The sequence below is a fragment of the Cupressus sempervirens genome, chromosome 2 (assembly GCF_028749045.1).
Source record: "Cupressus sempervirens isolate cs-2001-9-10 chromosome 2, ASM2874904v1, whole genome shotgun sequence".
NCBI lineage: Eukaryota > Viridiplantae > Streptophyta > Pinopsida > Cupressales > Cupressaceae > Cupressus > Cupressus sempervirens.
This window is the reverse complement of record NC_143119.1, coordinates 223,506,997-223,530,581: the sequence shown is the minus strand read 5'-3', so window position 1 is coordinate 223,530,581 and position 23,585 is coordinate 223,506,997. Positions and strand designations below refer to the sequence as shown.

Genomic DNA, 23,585 nt, shown 5'->3' with positions numbered 1-23,585 from the left:
GCGATTTGGAGTTTTTGTTGAGATTGGTTTGTTGGAGCTGTTAACTATGAGTATTCTCATTGCGATTTTTTTAGATAAGTGTCGATGATTTCATTTCATTGCATACTCATTTGTTTTTTTCATTATTTGCCGAAGAGGGAAGTGCATTTGTTCATATAACATCAAGTGCTTCATTTTCAGTAACACATCCTTATCATTTTTTGTTTTCTTCTATCTATCAATAATTTATATCTGTTAAAGACCTCTAATCATGTCATCTTCAAAGGTGTGTAGTGGGGATTGTGTAATAGTGGAACTACTTTGTTCGATTGATCTTGGGTGGGATTCACACCCGTCCCACCGAGATGCATATTCATTGGCCATGGATCGCTTCAGAATTTCTCAATCTTATAGTGAACTCTCACATGAAATTCTCCAAATGGCAAAGAGAGCAGAGACTTTTGATTGGCTTAATCTCACTTGCAAAAGAATTCACAAGAATCTTGAGGTAAGTCTTTTAATTTTTTGCACATTTTATTTTGAGATTTAATATTGCTCTGGGCTTTTGGATGCCCATCTTATGATAAATTGATGCTAATTTGATCTCTACTAGTTGCACAGATAAGATGAAATAGTACGTAATTGGTTTTGTCTCTCTAATAGCATGACCTTATGTATTATTATTATTTTTGGTTGCAGAGGATGCAACAAGAAGAGATGAGATTATTGCGTTGATGATACATATCTGCATTCAGTTATGAAATTCCGAGGGAGCTTGTGATTCAGAGGGAGATGTTTAGCCTCAAAGGGAGGTTGCATCCTCTTATTGTTGTGATCAAACTAACTCTTGATTAAGAGGGAGTATTTATGGAATCCCTACCAATTTTATGCATACTTTGTATTGTAGGATTTGAGACTCTTGTTGGAAAAGAGTTTCAATTGTGATTTCTCTTCTTGTTGATTATGAGTTCTTATTCATGATAGTTATAAGGTCAACCTAATAGCTCTTTCACTCTGGGAGTGAACATCATGTTGAGAGAGTCCATGATGTCATCATGTTGAGAGATTTTGTGATAGGAGTTGGAAATCATGTTGAGAGAGTCCATGATTGTATCACGTTGAGAGAGTTCATGATAAAAATATTGGTTGTAAACCTTACCAATTTGTCATGTTGAGAGAGCCCATGACATCATCACGTTGAGTGAGTTCATGATGAAAGATGATTATGTTTATTGTAGGTTTGTCATGTTAGATATTCCATGACAACATCACATTGAGTGAGTCTGTGATGAAAAGTGAATGTGATTTTTGTAGGTCTTTTTGTTGAGTGATTCCATGAATTTTATAGGATCTACATGATTAGATTTTCTCATTGACATTTTGGTTGTAGCCTTGTGTGATTGTTAAACAAAAGATCTCTCTTTAGATAAGAGGGAGTGTTGGAGATTCTAGCTGCTGTTAGAAATAGGAAATACTAAGAAGGGGGGTGAATTAGTATTTCACTAACTTTTGCCCAGCTATGGATATCTTTTAAAATTGTAAAACATGCATGATGAATATCTAGAAAAGTAAATATACCAAAAAATTAATGCAACTCATAACACCATTATTTAGGGAAACCCTGGCCGAGCGAAAACTTCGGTGGGGATGGTACCCACAAAATGATCCACTAATCACAAGTATCTTGTGAAAGATATTGACTTTGTTAGGAGTCTATTACATCAGTATAGTGTCTCTGCCTTTGTTAGAGGACTAGGCCTTGTTAGAAGCCTCAACCCTGTTAGGAGTTGTAATTGCAATTACAAAATGTATGCAAGATGAGCCCACTGCCCAAACATGCAATATACAATAAAGTTCAATACACAAAAGGTATAGATAGAAAAACCTCTTGTCAATGCTGATATCTTCAATATCTGATTTGACCTTTGTAGTTCACTATACTATCTTCGCATGTACTACCTCTTACTGCTCTCAACATCAAATTTGCATCACAAAACAATAGCATAACAACGTCATAGATATTGCAAAAGCATTACAAAACTTCGCATCCAAAGTTTTGTCCTTTAGACCATATTATTTGTTCTGTCAACCTTCATGCTTTCACACGTTTCCCAAAATGCAAAACTGACTTTTGCTCACTTAGGGTTAACATCTAAGATGTTGTCCCTAATTGGTTAAGTAATTGTTTTGCTAAACAAAACATTTCCTTAACATAAAATACCTCTTCTCTTAACTCTATCTTGTTCGGCCTGTATATACATGTAACCACTAGATCATTAATAACTCTTTCCATACTGCTCATAATGATTCGCACACTTGGGTACAAATTCTTGACACTGTGTACTATCACCAGGTAATTGTGCATATGCCAAAACTTTGTTTGTGAACTACGCCAACCAAAATTGTGTCTATGCTGACAAATAAACTTTGTGATACTTAGACAATTTTCGAAGTCTTCAACCCAAAACTCTATCTCCATGATATGTTGACTTCATACAAGTATTATGTTGCCATAAATGACAACTCCAAACTATCTACCTAGCCAAATTTCCAACAATCTCCCCCTTTGGCATTAATGGCAACATATGGGGAAAATTGGCTAAGTCCCAAAATCTCAAATTCAAAATTTGTGAAGTTCTTCACATGGTGTAATGGGCACCCCTGGATGTCCCAAAAAACTAAACCAAATTGCTGAAAGGAATTATGTCAAACAGTTTGCATTCAATTTCTTATTTCTCCGTTTAATGTTTTAAACCCCTTATAACTCCAGAAATCAAACGTTTATTGTTTGTTGTGTTTCGTGCATGGAATTGGTATCATATAACATAAACAAGAAAGAAACTACAATAGTATGCAAAGTGGAAATGAACTGCTGCTAATAAAATGTTATTTTCAGAATTCATAAAACCAAATACATAGCAGATTTATCAACTCACTAATTACTTCAGCAGTATTGACATAATACTCCAGCCTATGCTTACGAACTTGCTGCTACAATACTTTATCCTTCAATCAGTCCACTACCTTCATAATACCATTCCCTCCAAGCGGCATAAGTGTCGGACAAGTAGTGAAGAAGATATGAGCAAAATATCAAATCTGCCCGTAGCCGGAAATGCAACTAAACTACCTGATAATGAAGCTAATAACAAAGAATTCCAAAGGCCAAACCCCAAGGGAATGACGTCTAGAATGTTACAAGAGAGGATAGACGTCCTCAAATGCCAAGAACGGAGCTGCAACTCACACACCAATTTCTTCTCATATTCAACCTGCCTAATGAAGCCACATATGCTTCCTTTTATTCTATTTCCAAGGGTCCGCTCAACTCATATGGGCAATGTGGGATAAAAGATGTGTAATATATAAAACATATATTAAAATACCCCTTATGTCTCCCTTGGGTACACATCACCATAAAATAAATATTAAAGTAACACTTTAATATTTTACAATTAAATTAGACGTTACTTTAATAAAATTTCAGGCATTAAAATGTATTAGCAATCGGACTCCGAATAATGCGAGTGATAGCTCATCGGAAAGCTCTCATCGAGGAGTATCGAATCCAATCACCAAAATTGACCTGCACTGTGTCCTACCGACTTACTAAAAATAGTAAGTATGCCTGAAATTGAGTAAATCAACTTCATTTTGGCCCTAATTTTTTCTTATCCTCCACTTAGACTTTGGAGAATGTGAAGGCCAAAAGATGGGATCATTACAAATCCGCCCTCCTTGAAATTGCTTGTCCTCAAGCAATTAAGTAACATAATGAACTCCAACCTCCACCTAGATCCCAATAGGTGATATCCATATGGAAGTTAAACCAACTGCAAATCCGCATCCTCAGGACCAACCCCTGTAGCCTAGCATTCAAAACTTGTGCTGATGAAGTCAGAATGTCACCATAAGGCAACTACATAGAAGATCTATGAAACGTCTTCTTCCCTTTATCCATCCACATAATATATATTGGACTGGAATGCATATTATCACCATCATGCATTGAAAAAGATGTAGTTGTAGGTGAACCATATGTACTCATGCTAACTGTATCAACAATAGGTGTTGCTGCATCGAAATATATGGACATAGGAACAACATTAACTGCTGCAACAGAAAACTGAACTGAATTTGTAGTTGATGAAAACTCATAATCATTAACATGTGTGGCTTTATTAGAAAATACATCAACCACTGCATTTATACCATTAAATTCCTCATTGGATGCTTCAACTGACATAGAAGTGGCTGCTAATATGATAGTCTCCTCGCATTCTCCTAATTCTACTATTGCTACGTCATCATCCCCTGACAAGGCTTCATATGTGGTCTCCTGACTTCGCACGCATGTCTCTACTGACTCTGCCGAAATGCCCACATCACCAACATCATAGCTGGCTGGCTCTATACGTGTCTCGATCTGAAATGTCCCTTTTCTGATTTTGTATGAGATTTCCAACCTCTAATCAGATCTTTAAGATCAAACAACTAATATCACAAAGATCCACCAAATTTCTCAAGAAACCCCAAATCGGGTATGCCAGAAATAGTGCCAAAAGCTTCAAAACTTCACCTATTCTTAATAAATCTGAAAGTGAACATTTTTACAGAAATTTCAGCAGCATAACAGCCTACAAAATGACATTTTCAGATCCATATAGCCTTTACACAACAGTTCTCAAATGTAGAACAAAAACTATGCTCAATCGGGCTTCCGAAATTAACACACAATGCCCGGAAACACCACAAAAACACTCATAAACTATCTCAGAAGTTTAATCACGACCCAATACATATATTCAGCTCTATTTTAACATCTTAAAGTCTGAAATACAGCAGCAACTCAAACTGATATGAAACACTCAACTGTAAACACCAAACTCATACCAAAAACACACCCGAAAACCCACAAATCTGCACTATTCAGCACAAAGGCAAACTCTGTATGAGCATGCACATGGAATGGCTTCAAACTCCCGTCCTTAGCCTTCTTGGAAACCTGCAAACTCCCGTTCTTGGGTCTCCCTGGAAACCTGCAAACTCCCGTTCTTGGGTCTCCTTCTGCACAGGTTTGGCAGCCTCTGAAGAATAACAAAGAATGAGCAAAAATCAAGTTCTCTTCTCAGCCCAAAATGCCTCCAAACCCCTTAAAAGAGGGCATAACTGTAACTCACGTCCAAGAGAGGTTAATGAAACATATTTTAATAATAATTTTCATTTATTAGTCCAACGGTTTCCAAAGATTAACCCCCTTTTTCCGAAACTTCACTTTCTTGGGCCTGCCTGCCTTAGCAAAGATTATTATTTTTTAATTATTTGAAAAGGGGACATGACAAGTCCTCCCCTCCCAAACATTGCTTGTCCTCAAGCAATGGTTGAACAATAAACCAATCAATCCACCTGGATCCCAAATGTAGTCATGAACTATACTACTACCAATTAACACAGGCTCCTGCAATATCCTCTGCAATATGACCAAGAGGAATCCATAATCAAACTGACAATTATAGCTCAACCAAACTTCGAAATCACCACTACCACAATCAAAAACCCATGAGGCACAAACTCTTAGAACATCAGAACCCAAGCAAAGTGGACAAATCAAACTACCAACACAGTAAATACCATCAACGCATCCCACTGGCCTATACGGAATGCACAATCCAACTTTGCAACAATGGTGAATGCTCTCGAATGAAACTGTACCAAGTATGGAGAATCCACACACTGTACAACTCCTGCAGTCAACACAACTTTGCAAATCACCGGCCACTATCTCATAACCATAACTACCATGCACCCCTGATGGTGAAAAGCCATCACAAGATAAATAGCAAAAATTGGAACCCAAACCAAATTTTCCTGCCATCAACTCCTCAACACAAGGATCAAATGCTAACTGATGTACATACCTTGCAATATAATGTTGATAAAAAAAACCAACCTTAGTCAACAACTCACCATGAACAAGTGATACAACCCACTGTGACTGATCACCAGCTAAGTCAGGAGATGTCATAGCCAAAGGAGTAGAATCAATAACAACACCCGCTGAAGCATCACTCTGAAACTCCTGCTCTAAGTCATGTATTATCAAGCTGTCAACTGTAGAACCTATCGCCATGTCATGCCCATCACAACTCTCATCTTGAGGCATCAAATTGTCCCATAACTGATGATAAGCACTAGGAACCAAAGTACATCTCTGTATCATTATCTCATCAACATGGTCATCAAAGGTAAATTGATGAGCATACCTCACAGTGTAATGCCGATAGAATGCACCAATCTCAGTCAGTGGCTCAGACTGTAATCCAGATGAAACTAACTGCAATTGATCATTAACCATGTTGGAACTAACTACTACCTCTGAAGATATCACCAAGGGAGTAGTGTTACTAGTAGGAACCATGCCAACTGCCGACTCACCAACATCACACATGATCTTTGATACATCTCTAGTCTCTGTGCCATCAATACTAGAGGCCACCACCATGTCAGGCATACAACAATCTGCTACAACACCCAACTCAACTGAACCTAACTCTAGTGGGAATGAACCTGATATTCCAATGTTAGTATCAAGAATGGATGCATCCCCATCTCCACTGTCTCTGACAATCTCGGCCATGGACATCCTCGGATCACCAAACACCACAGCTTGTGACTGTATAGAATCAAGTGAAGACTGTAGTCGCTCTAACTCCATGGTCACCTTAGCCAAATGAAACTGTGACTCCTTGAAAGCCAACTGTGTACTCTCAAGAATCTCAGAAGTCACCTCAAGCTGCTCAGTAAGCTCACTCCCCTCATCTTCCTTGGCCAACAATGCATCATATGCTGTACTGCCCCACTCCATAAGATAATCTTTGTCAGCTACCAATTGCATATAATTCTGTCTCAAAATCCGAATAGCCTCCCATAAAGAGTGGATCTCTGTCAAGGAAAGATAACTGCCTTCCTGCTCATCACTAGTAGGAGAACCCCATCCATAAACTGCTAACAACTGACGAGCAGCATCGAAATGCTGGCAAGTGATAGCAATGTCTCGGTCACTAACTCTCAACTGATTAGACACATGATGGCATTGGCTTAACTGTCTGCTACAACCCTCCTCTGATGCACTGTCTAAAGGAGTATCCTCAAAGTTACTAGTCTCTAGAGTATTACCATCCATATCCTGTGAATCAAATCTAAAGCTCATATCAACATACGAAGTATCAAAAACATTAGCACTACTGTCCAACTCCTCTGTACCCAAGGAAACTAAGTCTTCAAAATTTCCCACTGCATCCTCCTGAATGTCATCAATGCCAATATGATCCTGGGACTCATCTATACACACTGCCAAATATGAAATATCATCAACACATTCCAACAAGTATGGTCGACTGGATATATGAACAAAGCCCAACATCAGTGTATAAAAACTAATACCAACATCAGACAAGATACTAGCACAAGAAAAGACAACACCGTGTAATCTGGTAATCAAATCCATGATAGCACCCAAACAAACACTGCTACGAAAAAGTGTTAAAGATCTCCAGTCAACTGAATCCCAAACGCCAATATAACAATCTCGAGTCCATATCCGTAAACTAGAATCAACTGGTAACTCAAGCAAACTCCTCACTTGAGTAATATGACCAATACCAACTAACTCCACATACCTGTCATGATGAGATAATGAAGTCACAATACTATCTTTGTTCACCTTCAGCTGGCTGGACAAATCATGTGAAGTACTACCAGCCTCAACCTCATGTGATGAAGCATCTAACTGTGCCTGGTGTTCTTTCTCAGCAAAGTCATGAATGCTCAATGTCTGCTCATCTCTACCAGGTATCTCACCATCCTGCACAACAACATCCTCATAATCATCATCTGAACCCACTACACTGTAATCACTGCCTATTGTAACTATACCATCCTGAATACCTGTGGCATCACCCTTTGACGACCTGTAAACAATTGTCTCAATTTGAGTATCAAGTTGACCATTACTATCAATATGTGTAATATCCTTTCCCACCACCTCCTATGGCAAAGTAGAATCTGAGACCTCTACCTGGCTATCAACTAGTTTCTCAAAATCCTCATGCAAGTTCTTAGGAATTGTGTCATCTGTCCTGTGAGAAAATCTGCCAAATAGAAATCTAGTCAACTTATCCACCTTAGCTGGGTTAGATAACATGTCATTCATTATACGGTGGTGCTCAACCAACTGTTTAGACATGTCATGGCTTATTTTCATAAGTTTATCTCGAATGTCTAAATAACCATCCTTTCTACTATTTTGACTCTGGCTATCAATTGTCCAAGATCGTTTCCTCTGAGACTCTGTACTATACCTGTCCATTCTGGATAAAGTAGAGTGTAACCCCAATAGGATATAACTTCTTCAAACACCAAGAACTAACATGCAAATGATTAGAAGTAGCATGCAACCATAGATTTGGACATGCAACTGATTAGAAGCAACATGCAACCACCAAATTATGACATGCAAGATCTGGGTAGTTGTCAAAACTGACATGCAAGATTTGGGTAGTTGTCAAAACTGACATGCAAACTTCTACAACCACCAAATTCACCAAGAACTAACATGCAAATGATTAGAAGTAGCATGAAACCATAGATTTTGACATGCAACTAATTAGAAGCAACATGCAACCACCAAATTATGACATGCAAGATCTGGGTAGTTGTCAAAACTGACATGCAAGATTTGGGTACTTGTCAGAACTGAAATGCAAACTTCTACAACCACCAAATTCACCAAGAACTAACATGAAAATGATTAGAAGTAGCATGCAACCATAAATTTTGACATGCAGCTGATTAGAAGCAACATGCAATCATAAATTATGATATGCAAGATTTGGGTAGTTCTCAAAACTGAAATGCAAGATCTGGGTAGTTGTCAAAACTGACCTGCAAACTTCTACAAACCCTTAGGCTGGCAAGATCATGGCTCTGATACCACTGAAATGTCCCTTTTCTGATTTTGTATGAGATTTCCAACCTCTAATCAGATCTTTAAGATCAAACAAATAATATCACAAAGATCCACCAAATTTCTCAAGAAACCCCAAATCGGGTATGCTAGAAATAGTGCCAAAAGCTTCAAAACTTCACCTATTCTTAATAAATCTGAAAGTGGACATTTTTACAGAAATTTCAGCAGCATAACAGCCTACAAAATGACATTTCCAGATCCATATAGCCTTTACACAACAGTTCTCAAATGTAGAACAAAAACTATGCTCAATTGGGCTCCCGAAATTAACACACAATGCCCGGAAACACCACAAAAACACTCATAAACTATCTCAGAAGTTTAATCACGACCCAATACATATATTCAGCTCTATTTTAACATCTTAAAGTCTGAAATACAGCAGCAACTCAAACTGATATGAAACACTCAACTGTAAACACCAAACTCATACCAAAAACACACCCGAAAACCCACAAATCTGCACTATTCAGCACAAAGGCAAACTCTGTATGAGCATGCACATGGAGTGGCTTCAAACTCCCGTCCTTAGCCTTCTTGGAAACCTGCAAACTCCCGTTCTTGGGTCTCCCTGGAAACCTGCAAACTCCTGTTCTTGGGTCTCCTCCACAGGTTTGGCAGCCTCTGAAGAATAACAAAAAATGAGCAAAAATCAAGTTCTCTTCTCAGCCCAAAATGCCTCCAAACCCCTTAAAAGAGGGCATAACTGTAACTCACGTCCAAGAGAGGTTAATGAAACATATTTTAATAATAATTTTCATTTATTAGTCCAACGGTTTCCAAAGATTAACCCCCTTTTTCCGAAACTTCACTTTCTTGGGCCTGCCTGCCTTAGCAAAGATTATTATTTTTTAATTATTTGAAAAGGGGACATGACACGATCCCACCTGAGAAATCGACTACCTTCTGCTCTGGAGCAACATACAAATCATCAATGTTGATGCCCATCTGTCTAGCCATAAGCTGCAACATCATATCCATTCGCCTATTCTGCTCCTGTTGCATATGTTGCCCCTTCTCTAATGTACCCAATAACTGTCTGAACATCACATCTTGATCTGGACTAATATACATCTTTATCTAGCTATCAATATGATCTCCATAGGATGGCAGGACTTATAGCTCTGATACCACTGTAATGGGCACCCCTGGATGTCCCAAAAAACTAAACCAAATTGCTGAAAGGAATTATGTCAAACAGTTTGCATTCAACTTCTTATTTCTCCGTTTAATGTTTTAAACCCCTTATAACTCCAGAAATCAAACATTTATTGTTTGTTGTGTTTCGTGCATGGAATTGGTATCATACAACATAAACAAGAAAGAAACTACAATAGTATGCAAAGTGGAAATGAACTGCTGCTAATAAAATGTTATTTTCAGAATTCATAAAACCAAATACATAGCAGATTTATCAACTCACTAATTACTTCAGCAGTATTGACATAATACTCCAGCCTATGCTTACGAACTTGCTGCTACAATACTTTGTCCTTCAATCAGTCCACTACCTTCATAATACCATTCCCTCCAAGCGGCATAAGCGTTGGACAAGTAGTGAAGAAGATATGAGCAAAATACCAAATTTGCCTATAGCCGGAAATGCAACTAAACTGCCTGATAATGAAGCTAATAACAAAGAATTCCAAAGGTCAAACCCTAAGGGAATGACGTCTAGAATGTTACAAGAGAGGATAAACGTCCTCAAATGCCAAGAACGGAGCTGCAACTCACACACCAATTTCTTCTCATATTCAACCTGCCTAATGAAGCCACATATGCTTCCTTTTATTCTATTTCCAAGGGTCCGCTCAACTCATATGGGCAATGTGGGATAAAAGATGTGTAATATATAAAACATATATTAAAATACCCCTTATGTCTCCCTTGGGTACACATCACCATAAAATAAATATTAAAGTAACACTTTAATATTTTACAATTAAATTAGACGTTACTTTAATAAAACTTTAGGCATTAAAATGTATTAGCAATCGGACTCTGAATAATGCGAGTGATAGCTCATCGGAAAGCTCTCACCGAGGAGTATCTAATCCAATCACCAAAATTGACTTGCACTGTGTCCTACCGACTTACTAAAAATAGTAAGTATGCCTGAAATTGAGTAAATCAACTTCATTTTGGCCCTAATTTTTTCTTATCCTCCACTTAGACTTTGGAGAATGTGAAGGCCAAAAGATGGGATCATTACACATGGCCATTACAAAATTTCAAAATTTGCATCATTTTCTATTTGTACCATCTTTACATCCTGATATCTCCTAATTACAATATTACTCTCCCTTCACCTTATATCTCCTTTTACATATACAATTTTCTTTACCCTTACTCTCCCTTTGACATCAATGACAAAGGTGAGTCAAAAACTATATTCAAGTTACAAATTTGGTTTCTACCTTTCTTTTCTTCATGTTGATGAATTGTTCAACAATGAGATGCAATCAGCAAGACTGTTCTTCAGGCTGATTAGACTTTCATTCCATGCTCCTTTCTCTGAATCTGATACTGTTAGAAGTGCACGCAATCCATATGATGCCACTTTGTTGCTTGGAAGTCTGGATAAGTAAAATTTTCATATGATGTTTTTGCCTTCAAGCAATCATCCAATCGTTTCTGAACTGTATCTATCTTTAATGTCAGATGTTCTCTCAACAAAAAAAATATTTGCAGTATCTACTCCTTAGGCTTAGATTCTTCCAACAATCTGAGGTCATTCCATAGTTTGCTGATTCTTTGTTCCAAGTTAATCACTTGAGCATCTGCATTCTTTATTTCCTTTACCACATCTTTTAGCTCATTTTCCTTTTCTCTGATCTTGGTGATGAAGGTCTGAATGTTATGTGACAAAGTACATTTCTCATAAAGTTCTTTTCCTTCATGCACACATCTTCTTAATTCTTTAATGGAAGCGTCTAAATTAGCCAAGTCATTTTTGACATTTTGGCATATCTTTCTAAACATGTTTGCATCATGCTCGGCGTGAGCCTTGACTGTAGCTACTTTTACTAATGTTTTGCAATAATTATCAAATTCTTCCAAAACTTTAGCTGCCTTTCTCTATAGATTGCTCTCATAAATCTGAATGTTCATCAGACTTTATAATTTCCGTGTCATCTTCTCAAGAATTTCTTGAGTCCCTTTTATTCCTTTTCTCTTTTCTATTATTTTGTTGGTGGCTAGTGCTGATAATTTACTGAGCATTTCTATTTCAGGGTCTTCTGTTGCTTCCAGTGGTGTTCCACTCATCATGTTTGCAATTAAGGTCTCCAAGGGTGACTTTGAGGAACTAATTGTGTCTCTATCTGTGTCCTTGACTGGAGTGATCAACTGGCCATCAATTTTTTGCTCCAAAGGTTGAGGTGCCAACCCATCATTTGTATTGTCCCTCTGTTGTTTTGGTTCATCCAATTGTTGCCTGATGGCTAATTCCTTCTCTATCTCTGTGTGCTTCAGTTTTGGTACACATAAAGATGTTTCACGAGTACTTATCTTCCAACTAGCTTGGAACTTCTTATCAACATTTTTAAGTTGATTTGTTAATGTGGCCAGATCCTCCTTCTCATTCCTCTTTTCTTCTCATTCATCTTTCTTTTCTTTTTCTTCATTCCTTTCTTCTTCATCGGAACTTGTATAACTTACCAGATTGTGAACACTAGGGCCATAATCCTTAAAAGGATCTTTTGATGTATCGACAATAATATGATGTCATCTCTGTTGCTTTGCTGCCTTCTACATCTTTCATCTCAATATCTTGTGTTGCTGTTGAAGTGGTAGGGGCTGACGATTCCGCTGCTCCCCCTAACACTGTGCTTACTTCCTCTTTCTGACCAATCTTTGTAGCCATAGGAATGCTTGACACTGCTGCAAATGATTCTATTACTGATGCCTCTTATTTTTCTGCCTCATAAATATAGGCTCTTCTAACTGGTTCACTAAGAAGTAGGTCAATAAGCTGTTCAGTTTCCTTAAGAACTTCTTCTCTTTGTCCTCCCATAATCCTTATTACTCTCATCTTGTCTTGCACATGGGAATTTAGCACATGCCTTCTCTTTCCATTTGTGCATTACTTTTAGAATTTTCTTACTATTTCCTCTCTCAATGTCTCTTCTTCTTTCTTTGACCTTAACCTTTCTTCATTCAGTATGTCATATTGCTCTTTAGGTAGCTCACCATGAATAGTAAGAAGTGATTTATTAAATTTTATCATATACTGAATCACTGTTGCATCCAAATTTCTCTTCTTATAGATGGGATACCTGTCATAGAATTGCTTCAACTTCTTAAGATTTTCTTCATTCAATATAAGGTCATTAAGGTTCTCAATCCTAAGCTTCCAAGTAGCTGTCTTTTGGCTGCTTTCTTCTTCTTGTTGTGGTTGTTGTTTCTCTGGAGTAGCAGCTTGTCCTCTCATCTTCTTCTTGCCTTCATAAGAAACAACTACTTTCTGTCTTTTACTTGGTCCAGTTGCCATTTCCTTCACTCTCTTGGACTTGGATGCTTTTGCTGATTCTTGCTTTACTTCTACCAACCTCAAGGATCTTCTTGTGCCTTAAGATGTCGATGGTTGAACTTTGACTGTACTGACATCTTCTTCTTCCTCGGCTGATCCATGGCTGCCGCAGGTGCTGAAGTATGTTGGGGTGCAGGTGCAGAGCTTGGACCTTCAACTAATAAAGGTTGAACAAACAAATATCTACTTGTCCAATTTGCCTCAAACCAGATATTGTCTATTATAATGCTGAAAATTCTTACGAAGGCATTTGTGCTTCTGCCATAAATTTTTTCATTGTATTGTCTACTTTCTTTCTAGCAGACTTCTCAACCTTAGCTTGATAAGGCACCTGCATATTCTCCTCACAAGTTCCAAATCTTACACTATCAAGGTCTAAATTTGATTTAAGAAGTGCTTGCACATAACCTTCAGTGGATTTTTCTTATACCTCATAGGTAAGAGGGTCAACATAAACTCTAGGTGTGATTGCTTCTATGTGGGTCAAATCTCTATCAACCATAAAGCATATCCCATCTTTATACTTTCTCACAAAGTGGGTGGAATTCTGAATCTTTGCTTCATCTTCGTCTGAAATGTTTTTACAACTGCTGCACTGCTCTCAATTTTATCAATAGGATGCTTCTATACAAGTCTGTGATCTTGTCCATAGTGCATTTGTTATTGTTCCAATCAGCAAGGGGCATGGATAAAAATCTCTTCAACAGATGAGAAAACATGTAAGTGATCAAAGATTGGAATCTAACTTGTCCATTCCCTGTCTTCTTAATTCTTTCCAAATTATCTATCAACTGAATTCTCAGAATCTCACACAAGTTAACCTTGTTTCTCTCAACACATAGTTTGTGTGTTGCATGAACAAATCCAACTTCTAGTTCATCATCCTTAGAACTAGAACATAACTTAGATGGACTAATCTTGCTCACAAATCTTAAATCGTCCTGCTTTATCTTGCTTATGACTATGCCTCTTCCATTGTAAATTGACATAGTGTTCTCAATCACAATTATCTTGACATTTTTCTCATTCAGTGCGATAGATCCTTCATTGCTCAAACCAGTTCCTATCCAAAACTTTTCATCATGAATTCTTAGAATTATCATTGTCCAGCCGTCATTGTCAAATTCGTGGTAAAACATATATTTCACTACATCATTTTGACCTAGGTGTTCATATCAATCCTCGAATGACATATCTTGTTTGTAGATTTTCTCAAGTTCATCAAGAATGTTTTGTTCATCTATTGTCTCAAATTTGCATTGTGTTTAACTTCCAATGTCTTCCAAATACAACACTTCATCTTGGGTTTGCAAAAATGCGGTTGCAGGGTCATCCTCTAATGGTGGAGTAGGGCTTCACTTAATCTTAGGTCTTGGGATGTCCTCAACATTATGAATCATTGATTCTTCCATTTCAATGTTCAAACACTTAACCTTCACAAATTAACTATGTTAGATCGTAAATACCTTTAATTGATTTTAGAGCTTCGGATCAATTCATGGTTGATTGCCTTGACAAATCTCTCAAATGGTAAATTGCTTTTAATTCACCATCAATTGCTCCTTAATTCTTGACTCGATCAAATGGTGTTAAAACAATCAATTCCAACCTTCAAATCTACTTCAATTTACTTATGCATTAACTGTGCAAGTACACATATCTCAAAAAGTTGTTATTATTAACTAGAGAACTTGTTTCTTTTTGCGCAATCACATGTGAAATTATAATCTCATGCACACTTAGGTATAGCTTCCTTGCATCCACATCTACCTCATATTAATTGTGCAAACCTTAATTCACCCTCTAAGGGTTCAAACAATTTTCCGATGTCATCTCCCTTATAATTGCTTAGATTGGTAAAGGTTGGTTTGCAACTATTACTGATTTCAACTTATTTTTAGGTGTTTCACTTGACTTCTTTTCTACCCAAGTTTGTGATCTTGCTAGTGTCTTTGCTTTAAGAAATGTTTCATTGAAGTTTTCTACATGTTCTTTAACATTTTCTTTCTGATTGTTACTGCTATTCTCATTCCTCTTGACGTTGTTCACATTCCTTCTAATGTTTGGTTTTCTGATGTTGTTTGGCATTATCATGTTGTTCATTCTACAAAATCTTGTTGTATGTCCCATGCTTTTAGAAATTTGACATGCTATCACATTGTTTTCGTATCTAGGTCATATTCATGGGTCAATATTTTACTCTTATCCAACCAAACTTACATGGTCCTAAACGCTTTCTCCTTTTGCTATTACCAATGAGCCTGTCATGACTTACAAATTGTCTTCACTTTGTAGTTGTCCTCTTGAAATTAGATTTGTCAAATCAAGAACACGCCTTACCTCTTTTAGCAACCACTTTTTTTCATTTATAAATTTTATTTGTATCTTATCCTTTCCAGCAATTTGGCATGGTTCATCTTCACCCAAACTAACTTGCCTACAATAACATTGGATGAAGTTTAGAAAATATTTCTTACAAAGTGTGGGCATGAAATGAAGCCCCTTGAGTGTAACACCTAAGAATCATTAATTGGTTTAACTAAATAAAACATTTATAGGAAATACCTTGTTAGAAGTTGAAGTTTTTACACGTTCGTCTAATGGCAACATTAAGCTTAGCATTGTTTCTTTTGATATATTGTAAACTATTAAAATTATCAGACCCGTCCACATTGTTCATAGCTAACAATTTTGATTGTTCAAATTTCCAACTTTAATCTTGAATTCTTTCACCATTGCGCACACTCAATTGATAAATGATTGAAATACATGACTATGATACAATTCTTAGGTTTTATATGAACCAACACAATAAATGATATTAAATATAATATTGAATAAAAGAGGAATACAATTATTCATGATAAAACAACTTTAGCGCAATTCACCTAATACAAACTACAACCTTAAAGATATTATCATCCACTTTATTTTTATTATGGATAACAAACAACAAATTACATTGTAATGATCTTTCACATTGTATAATTGCTTATTGATCAAGCCCTTTTTGGTGATTTACAAGGGTTGGTTTACATACTAAAATAATAGTTGATTCCTTTATTAAATAATGGGCAATTTTATGCTTTGGACACATCACCGCCAATAACCTCGCTAAGGGCATTACCCCCATACCCCTATTATGGACTTTGCCCTTCGAATACACAAGAAGGGCTTTGCCCCCATGTAGTCCCTTGTTGATTGACCTCCTAAAAAAATTTGTCTAACAAAGTAATAAAAATTCAAGCCAATTTGGATGATAAATTGTCGAGGCCAATAATCAACATCCTATCTCTAGGGAACCATGTTAGTAGTTGTTTTCTTATTTTGTGTGTTTTGTTCTTCAATATAAAATTATTCATACAAGTCATAGTGCCATAAATCAAGGATGGACAAATATAGGCGTCCCAAAATTGACTAATGAAATTAATGCCTTCAAATAAATACTTTAAATTTATTTCTTTTAACTCCATAAAAATACATGTTATATTCCCTTGTAAGATTAATTAAATTATTTATTTAGTTAATATTTCTATCATCTCATAGTTGATCAAGTTATATGCAATTAATTATATTCTTTGTATTTATTCTAATGGTTGGCTAAAATCAAATCAACCTTAGATCCCATCCACCTTATTTTTTCTAATCCTAATTTAGGGATTGATTTGAGATTAATTAACGAATATTTCTTATAACTACCATCAACTCTTTCTCTAATTTTGAATTCTCTAAATCCCCAAATTTGTATTCATAAGACATTGTCATCCAAGCCCTCATAAATGCTTGCATGCACATGTCATTCACACTCTTCAACCTCATCCTTTGACCAATTATTTGAATGGTTGTTCATATGTGTAAGTGTTGAACATGTTGAATAACCGGGAGTGGTGTGAATTAGTTATCCTTACACACTTATAAAAACTTTCGATATGTTATTCTTACACACTTATAAAAACTTTTGATCTGTTGGTTGATACTTAACAATCATTAACCATCACTTAAGATATATGGGTTATAGTTTTTAGTCCTAAGGCATCAGATTACTGAGAGGGGGGATGAATTAGTAATCAACCAATTAAGAAATTTTTCAACCACTCAAACCCTTATCACAATATAAGCAGATCCACAAAATAATGCAACACTTGACATCGATATTTTGGTATGGTGGAAAACCATCTTGGGTGAAAACCATAGTGGGAATTAGTACCCACAAATTGTGCACTCTTATGAAGTATGCTTTGTTAGGAGCTTAACCTTGTTAGGAGTTACAAAGACAGTGTTAAGTGCCACCTGATCAAGTGATTTACCTCTAACCCTTTGAGGAGCTTCACATTGTCAAGAGTAGCCTTGTTAAAGGACATAGAACACTAATTAAAGTGCCACCATGGTAAAAGATTTGCAATAAAGGACCTATTAGGGTCCACCTAGTTAAGGGATTCTAGAACACTAATTAAAGTGCCACCATGGTAAAGGATTTGCAATAAAGGACTTGTTAGGATCCACCTGGTTAAGGGATTCTACTACCACAACTGTTAGGGAGCAAGTAAAATGATTTGTTGAACAACACATCTTTTGCCCAATTAGATCCTATGTAGCGTACACAAACACTTCACTTCATTCCCAACAATCTTTTGGTTTGATCACACCTTCACGCTTACGACCACACCATGATCAACACAATTCTTTTACCTTAAATTAAATATATAGAGATCTACAAAACCCTTCTCTTTTCATCACCATAAACTTGCCCTAACATATTTCACTTTTAATTTCAAACTCTTTGATATGGTGTTTAACAAACTTTTTCCCAACTGTGGATATCTTTTATAATCTTAAAACATGCACATGTGAATATTCTGAAAAGTAAACATAACAGTAAATCAATACAAATCATAACACTATGATTTGTTAACTAGGGAAACCTTGATCGAGTGATAACGCTATTGGAGATGGTAACCACAAAATGTTCCACTAATCAAAAGTATTTTGTGTAATATAGTGACCTTGTTAGGAGTCTAGTACATCCATATAGTGCCTTTGTCCTTGTTAGAGGACTAGGCCTTGTTAAAAGCCTCAACCTTTTAGGAGTTGCTATTACAATTACAAAATTTATGCAACATGTGCCCATTGCCCAAACATACAATATACAATAAAGTTTAGTACACAAAATGTATAGATACGAAAGCCTCTTGCCAATGTTGATATCTTCAATATCTGATTTGACCTTTGTAGCTCACTATACTATGTGTGCATATATTGCCTCTTGCTGCTCTCAACATCAAATTCACATCACAAAACAATAGAATAACAATGTCATAGACATCACAAAAGCATTAGAAAACTTCGCATCCAAAGTTTTGTCCTTTATACCATATTATTTTGTTTAGTCGTTCTAAATGCTTTCAGATGTGTCTCAAAATGCAAAATTGACCTTTGCTCACTTAGGGTTAACATCTAGGACATCGTCCCTAATTGGTTAAGTAATTGCATCGCTAAACAAAACAATTCCTTAACATAAAATACCTCTTCTCTTAACTCTGTCATGTTCTGCCTGTGTATACCTGTAACCACTAAATCATTAATAACTATGTTCGTACTGCTCATAATGACTCACGCACTTGGGTATAGAATCCTGACACTATACTATCACCTAGTAAACTACGCACATGCTTAAACTTTATGTGTGAACTGTGCCAACCAAAACTTTGTCTGTGCTGATAGATAAACTCTGTGATGCTTAGACAATTTTCCAAGTCTTCAACCCAAAATTGTATTTCCATAATATGTTGACTTCATACAAGTAATATGTTGCCATAAATGACAACTCCAAACTATCTACCTAGCCAAATTGGCAACAATTGCGATAGAGCTTTTTTTCTAAAAATATGAACATTATTATTGTTATAGTCATCTTCAGATGAAGACGACACTTATGATTAAATTGGTGTCACTTGACATGTGTTGAGGCATGGAAATACGAAGCGTTGTATTTGGAAATAAAAAATTATGTTTTAGGAAATTGAAGAGACCTTCGGTTGTAATATGAAGAGTCTCTTCTCTTGTTATATATATCGCACCAAGCAAAGGACATTGTACTCAATTTCATTATCAATAGAATGATCTTTTGTTGTGTGTGGGTGGGTTTTTCCCTTCATTCTCCAAGGGTTTATGCAGGATATTTCTGTGTCTCTTGCATCTTTTCTAGTTGTTCATTATTCTTGTTTATTTGATTTCTAGGCTAAAATCTAACATGATGAAGACCTATTTGTTTGTTAATAAAAAAGAAATATCTATAGTGTGTAGGTTATAAATTTTGTAGCTATAACCACATAGATATAGCTAGGGAAAAAGAAGCAAAGCTTGCAGAATTGAACAAGAAAAACTGAGCTGATAAAATTCTATATTGATCACACTCATAATATGTAAATTACAATGAATTTATATCAATAGAAACAAAAATTATGTAATAAATGCATGCAATTTTTGAAGAGGTGGAGAAAACAAGGTGTACTCTTTAGTCAGCCTTACATAGAGAATGCATGTGACATAAACCTACGGAAACGACAAGAAAATCTACTGTTCCCAAATCCTCCATTTAAGGAGCGAACTGATGTATGCTGATAATGACTGAGTTTGAAAGCTTTGCACATTAAAGGAAGCTAAATATGAATGCTTTGCATGTTAACGGCAACTGGAGTGAAAAATTATAGTAACATCCCCTCTAACGTTGAGGAGATCAAGAAAACAAATGAAAGGAGAGAGGAAAGAGGGAAAACCCAATTGGGGGAAATGCCCCCCTCAAAATTTACAAGAGATGCAACAAAAAATCTTTTTTGACATGAAGCAGTTCCTCTGAAACCAAGATGAAGATCAGGGTCAATTTGCACGAGTCTCCCATCGACACTACTTGAACAATGAGCAAATGACGACACAGGAAAAGTATCTGTGAGTCAAAGTTAAAAAAAGATAATAATCTTCATAGGTGCCCCGAAACAATAAATAGATGGCAAAAAAAGGCAAAACATCTATCAATCAAGAATGCAGATGACACATGAATCTTTACGAGTGACCCTAACAACACTACTCAACTATGCAAAAACAAAATGCTAATTGAAAATACTGGTGTCAAATGTCTATAAAAGTGATTAATTGCAGAACCGAGTATCAATGCAAACAATAGAAACCCCTACATAATGTTGAAAAGAGAGGCATGACAAGTCCACTGACATGGTGTCACTAAAGAGGAAAAGATGGCAAGGCCCATGCAGTAGGAGCATGAACCTGGCCTATCTACAATGAAGAAGACCCAGGGGCTGAATTTTGACTGCATGTCCCACCTTAACACAAACTACAAGGCTCACCCAACTTTATATTTGTCTTGAATCGCTGATTGCATTCTGAATTTTGCTTCTCACTTTTATGCGTAGCAAGAGCATGAGCTTTGTAACTTTTAAAATTACCCATCTTTATGAGCTTATCCTGCTCATTTATCAGAGACTCGATGAAAGCACCATGAGTGGGCATCTTCCAACTTGCTCTTGTTGTAAGCCAGATTGTGTGAAAAGAAGAGACAAAGACAACATATTGTGGACCAAGTTTTGACAAAATAGCAAGGGTTAATTTCCTTTCACACGTGGAATTATCAATTCCATATTCTTTCAAATAGAGTAATAAAACTTTGAACTTTGCAAAGAAGTCTTTAATATTCTCAAAACTACTTGGATCTAATGAGTTGAGCTCATTTTCAAGGATGTGACCCCGCATCTCATCTCACTTGCCAAAAAGAGCCTCCAACAAAGTCCAAACCTAGTTTAGAATTTTCATGTCAAAGCATGAAACAATAATTTTGGAGGCATGGATAAGCATAAAAGACCAAAAGCTTCATCTATGTGGTTGAAGTTTTTAGACCTTTAAACTTTTAAATTGGATTCAATCTCTATTGCCATGACTATTAAATGCAAGCCTTTACTTATGAGCTGAAGCAAAATCTTTGGCTTCCATTCAAAATAGTTGTATGGGGCAAGAAGAGCAGAGGTTGGAAATTCCATTCTGTCTAATAACTCAGGTCAGCAATATCTGTAATATGCCTTAACCACTGTAATATCCCTTGCCATTTCACTTTTAAATCTTCACTTTTATGTCGTGCATTTTATCAAATAGCTGTCATGGTTAATTGAGAATCATTACTCCATAATGCTGTTATAAAAAAAACATAGTGGCAACATATACGAAGTTTGAAATCATTGAACAAGAATCGTAGGCATTAAACCCGACAGTTGGGGATGCAAACCTTCATTTATAACCAAAGCATTCATAGTGCATGCAAATACCAATTCTGGTACACTGAAACACTCTTGCAGAATTAAAAAGAAACTGGTAATCTTAATTTCATATGATCATTGAAATTCCTCAAAGTTAGATGCAGCTCTCTGGAAATGGAGGATGTTTAATATCAAAGCTGAAACAAGTTATGAATGCACTCTCCAAGCAAAATTTACCTCTTTCTTTCAAAATGCAAGCTCTCAATCTATGTTCGCTGCCTCTAAAACAATGCATGTCGTCCCAAAATGAAGCCGCAAGAGTGAGTATAACCAAACACAGCTTCTTTATACTGCTGCAATTTGCATTATGTCCAATTTTCTGCCCTTGTAAATTGGCTGAAATCAAATGGGGTTGCAAAGTGTTGATCTCTGCAAACAATGATATAGGAATAATCATTACTATCCTTCTAATTGTCCTTCCAATAAAGTTCTCCTTGTCATCAACTAGGTTGGGTAGAATATACTCCTCCTTTTCGGCCTCATGGTTCACCTGATTTGCTACGTGGTCCTTAAGTTTGTTCACTAATTCCATTGTTGTTTTGATTAGCACCTGCAGCTTCAAATTTGACATGGAATTGCTTTTGGGGATGTTTATAAGAATTGTTGTCCCCTTCAATTTCCAATTAAACAATGTTTAATTTTAAACATAGTTTTGATTCAAGACTGAGTGTGTAGAACTTTATTGCATTATTTATTTCATGATTAATGGTTTTGACACTGCACATCATATGACCTTCATGTTTTGGCACTCCACATCACATGACCTTTCGACCTTGACAATCTTTGATGATACAACCGGTGCTGGATACAATCAAGTTGTCTATGGATTCGCCATTAAAGTTAACTTATGCCATCTGTGCTGTGGAAGCTTCCATGCAGCTAGGGATCTTTTTTAACTAAACTCAATTCTCCAAACCTCATTAATAGGGACATTGAGATTTCTTTTGTTTGAAGGTTTATCTTTAATTTTATCGTGGTTTTGGAATCTGCACTTATTTTGTGTGTGTGTGTAAGCCCATGTATGATATCTAGATAAAACAACCTCAATTTGAAATAGAGCCAATACTATTAGTAGTCCTTGTAATATAGATGAAAATGATGTAATTCATTAATAGAATATCATAAATAAAATTTATAATTACTTAGTAATTATTTATTTTTGCATTTTAGGTTACTTATACAATTTACATTGGAATGCTCATGCAGGTAAAATGTAGAAGACAAGCACTTTTAGAGTACTTTGGTGAGAACTATGATAGTTCGAAATGTAAGGATGGGCCCAATCCATGTGACAGTTGTTTGAAAGAGACTAAATAAATTGTGATCTAGTATATTTTGTAATGTATCTTATTTTTCATGCATTTGTGTATATGTCTTTTAACAAAATTTCAGTTCAATAATTAATTTTGAATATTTCAACCTTTAAAAATATCTTCTTTTATTAAAGAACAATAGGCTAGAAACATAAATTAAATTTTATATATGTATGATTCTTGGTGCATTAAGTTAGTTCATTTAATTTGAGCATGTATTTGCAATAAACATAAACATTGAATTTCTACAAATGAGCATATTTTTCATGTTTTAAAGTATAATAGGAATTATTACATGATAACTAGTTATTCTGTGGAGATATGTAAAGAGGTCTTCTTCTTTTTTTAATGGTAAGTTTATTGCTTTATTTTTAGTTTTTACATAATATGAATTTTTTTTATAAGTAAATATA

General features: G+C 36.0%; 1 protein-coding gene across 2 annotated transcripts in view; it reads left to right on the top strand.

Annotated features, from left to right (window-relative positions):
* RECQI1 (RECQ helicase l1) overlaps window positions 1-23,360 on the top strand; it is a 151,358-nt gene extending 127,998 nt beyond the window's left edge. For both annotated transcript variants that reach the window (XM_089813278.1, XM_089813277.1), the window contains exon 10: window positions 23,066-23,360. In XM_089813278.1, the coding sequence (XP_089669404.1) occupies window positions 23,066-23,176 (111 nt within the window). In that variant the 3' untranslated portion in view covers window positions 23,177-23,360. The remainder of the gene's footprint in view (window positions 1-23,065) is intronic.
* The last annotated feature ends 225 nt before the right edge of the window (window positions 23,361-23,585 follow it).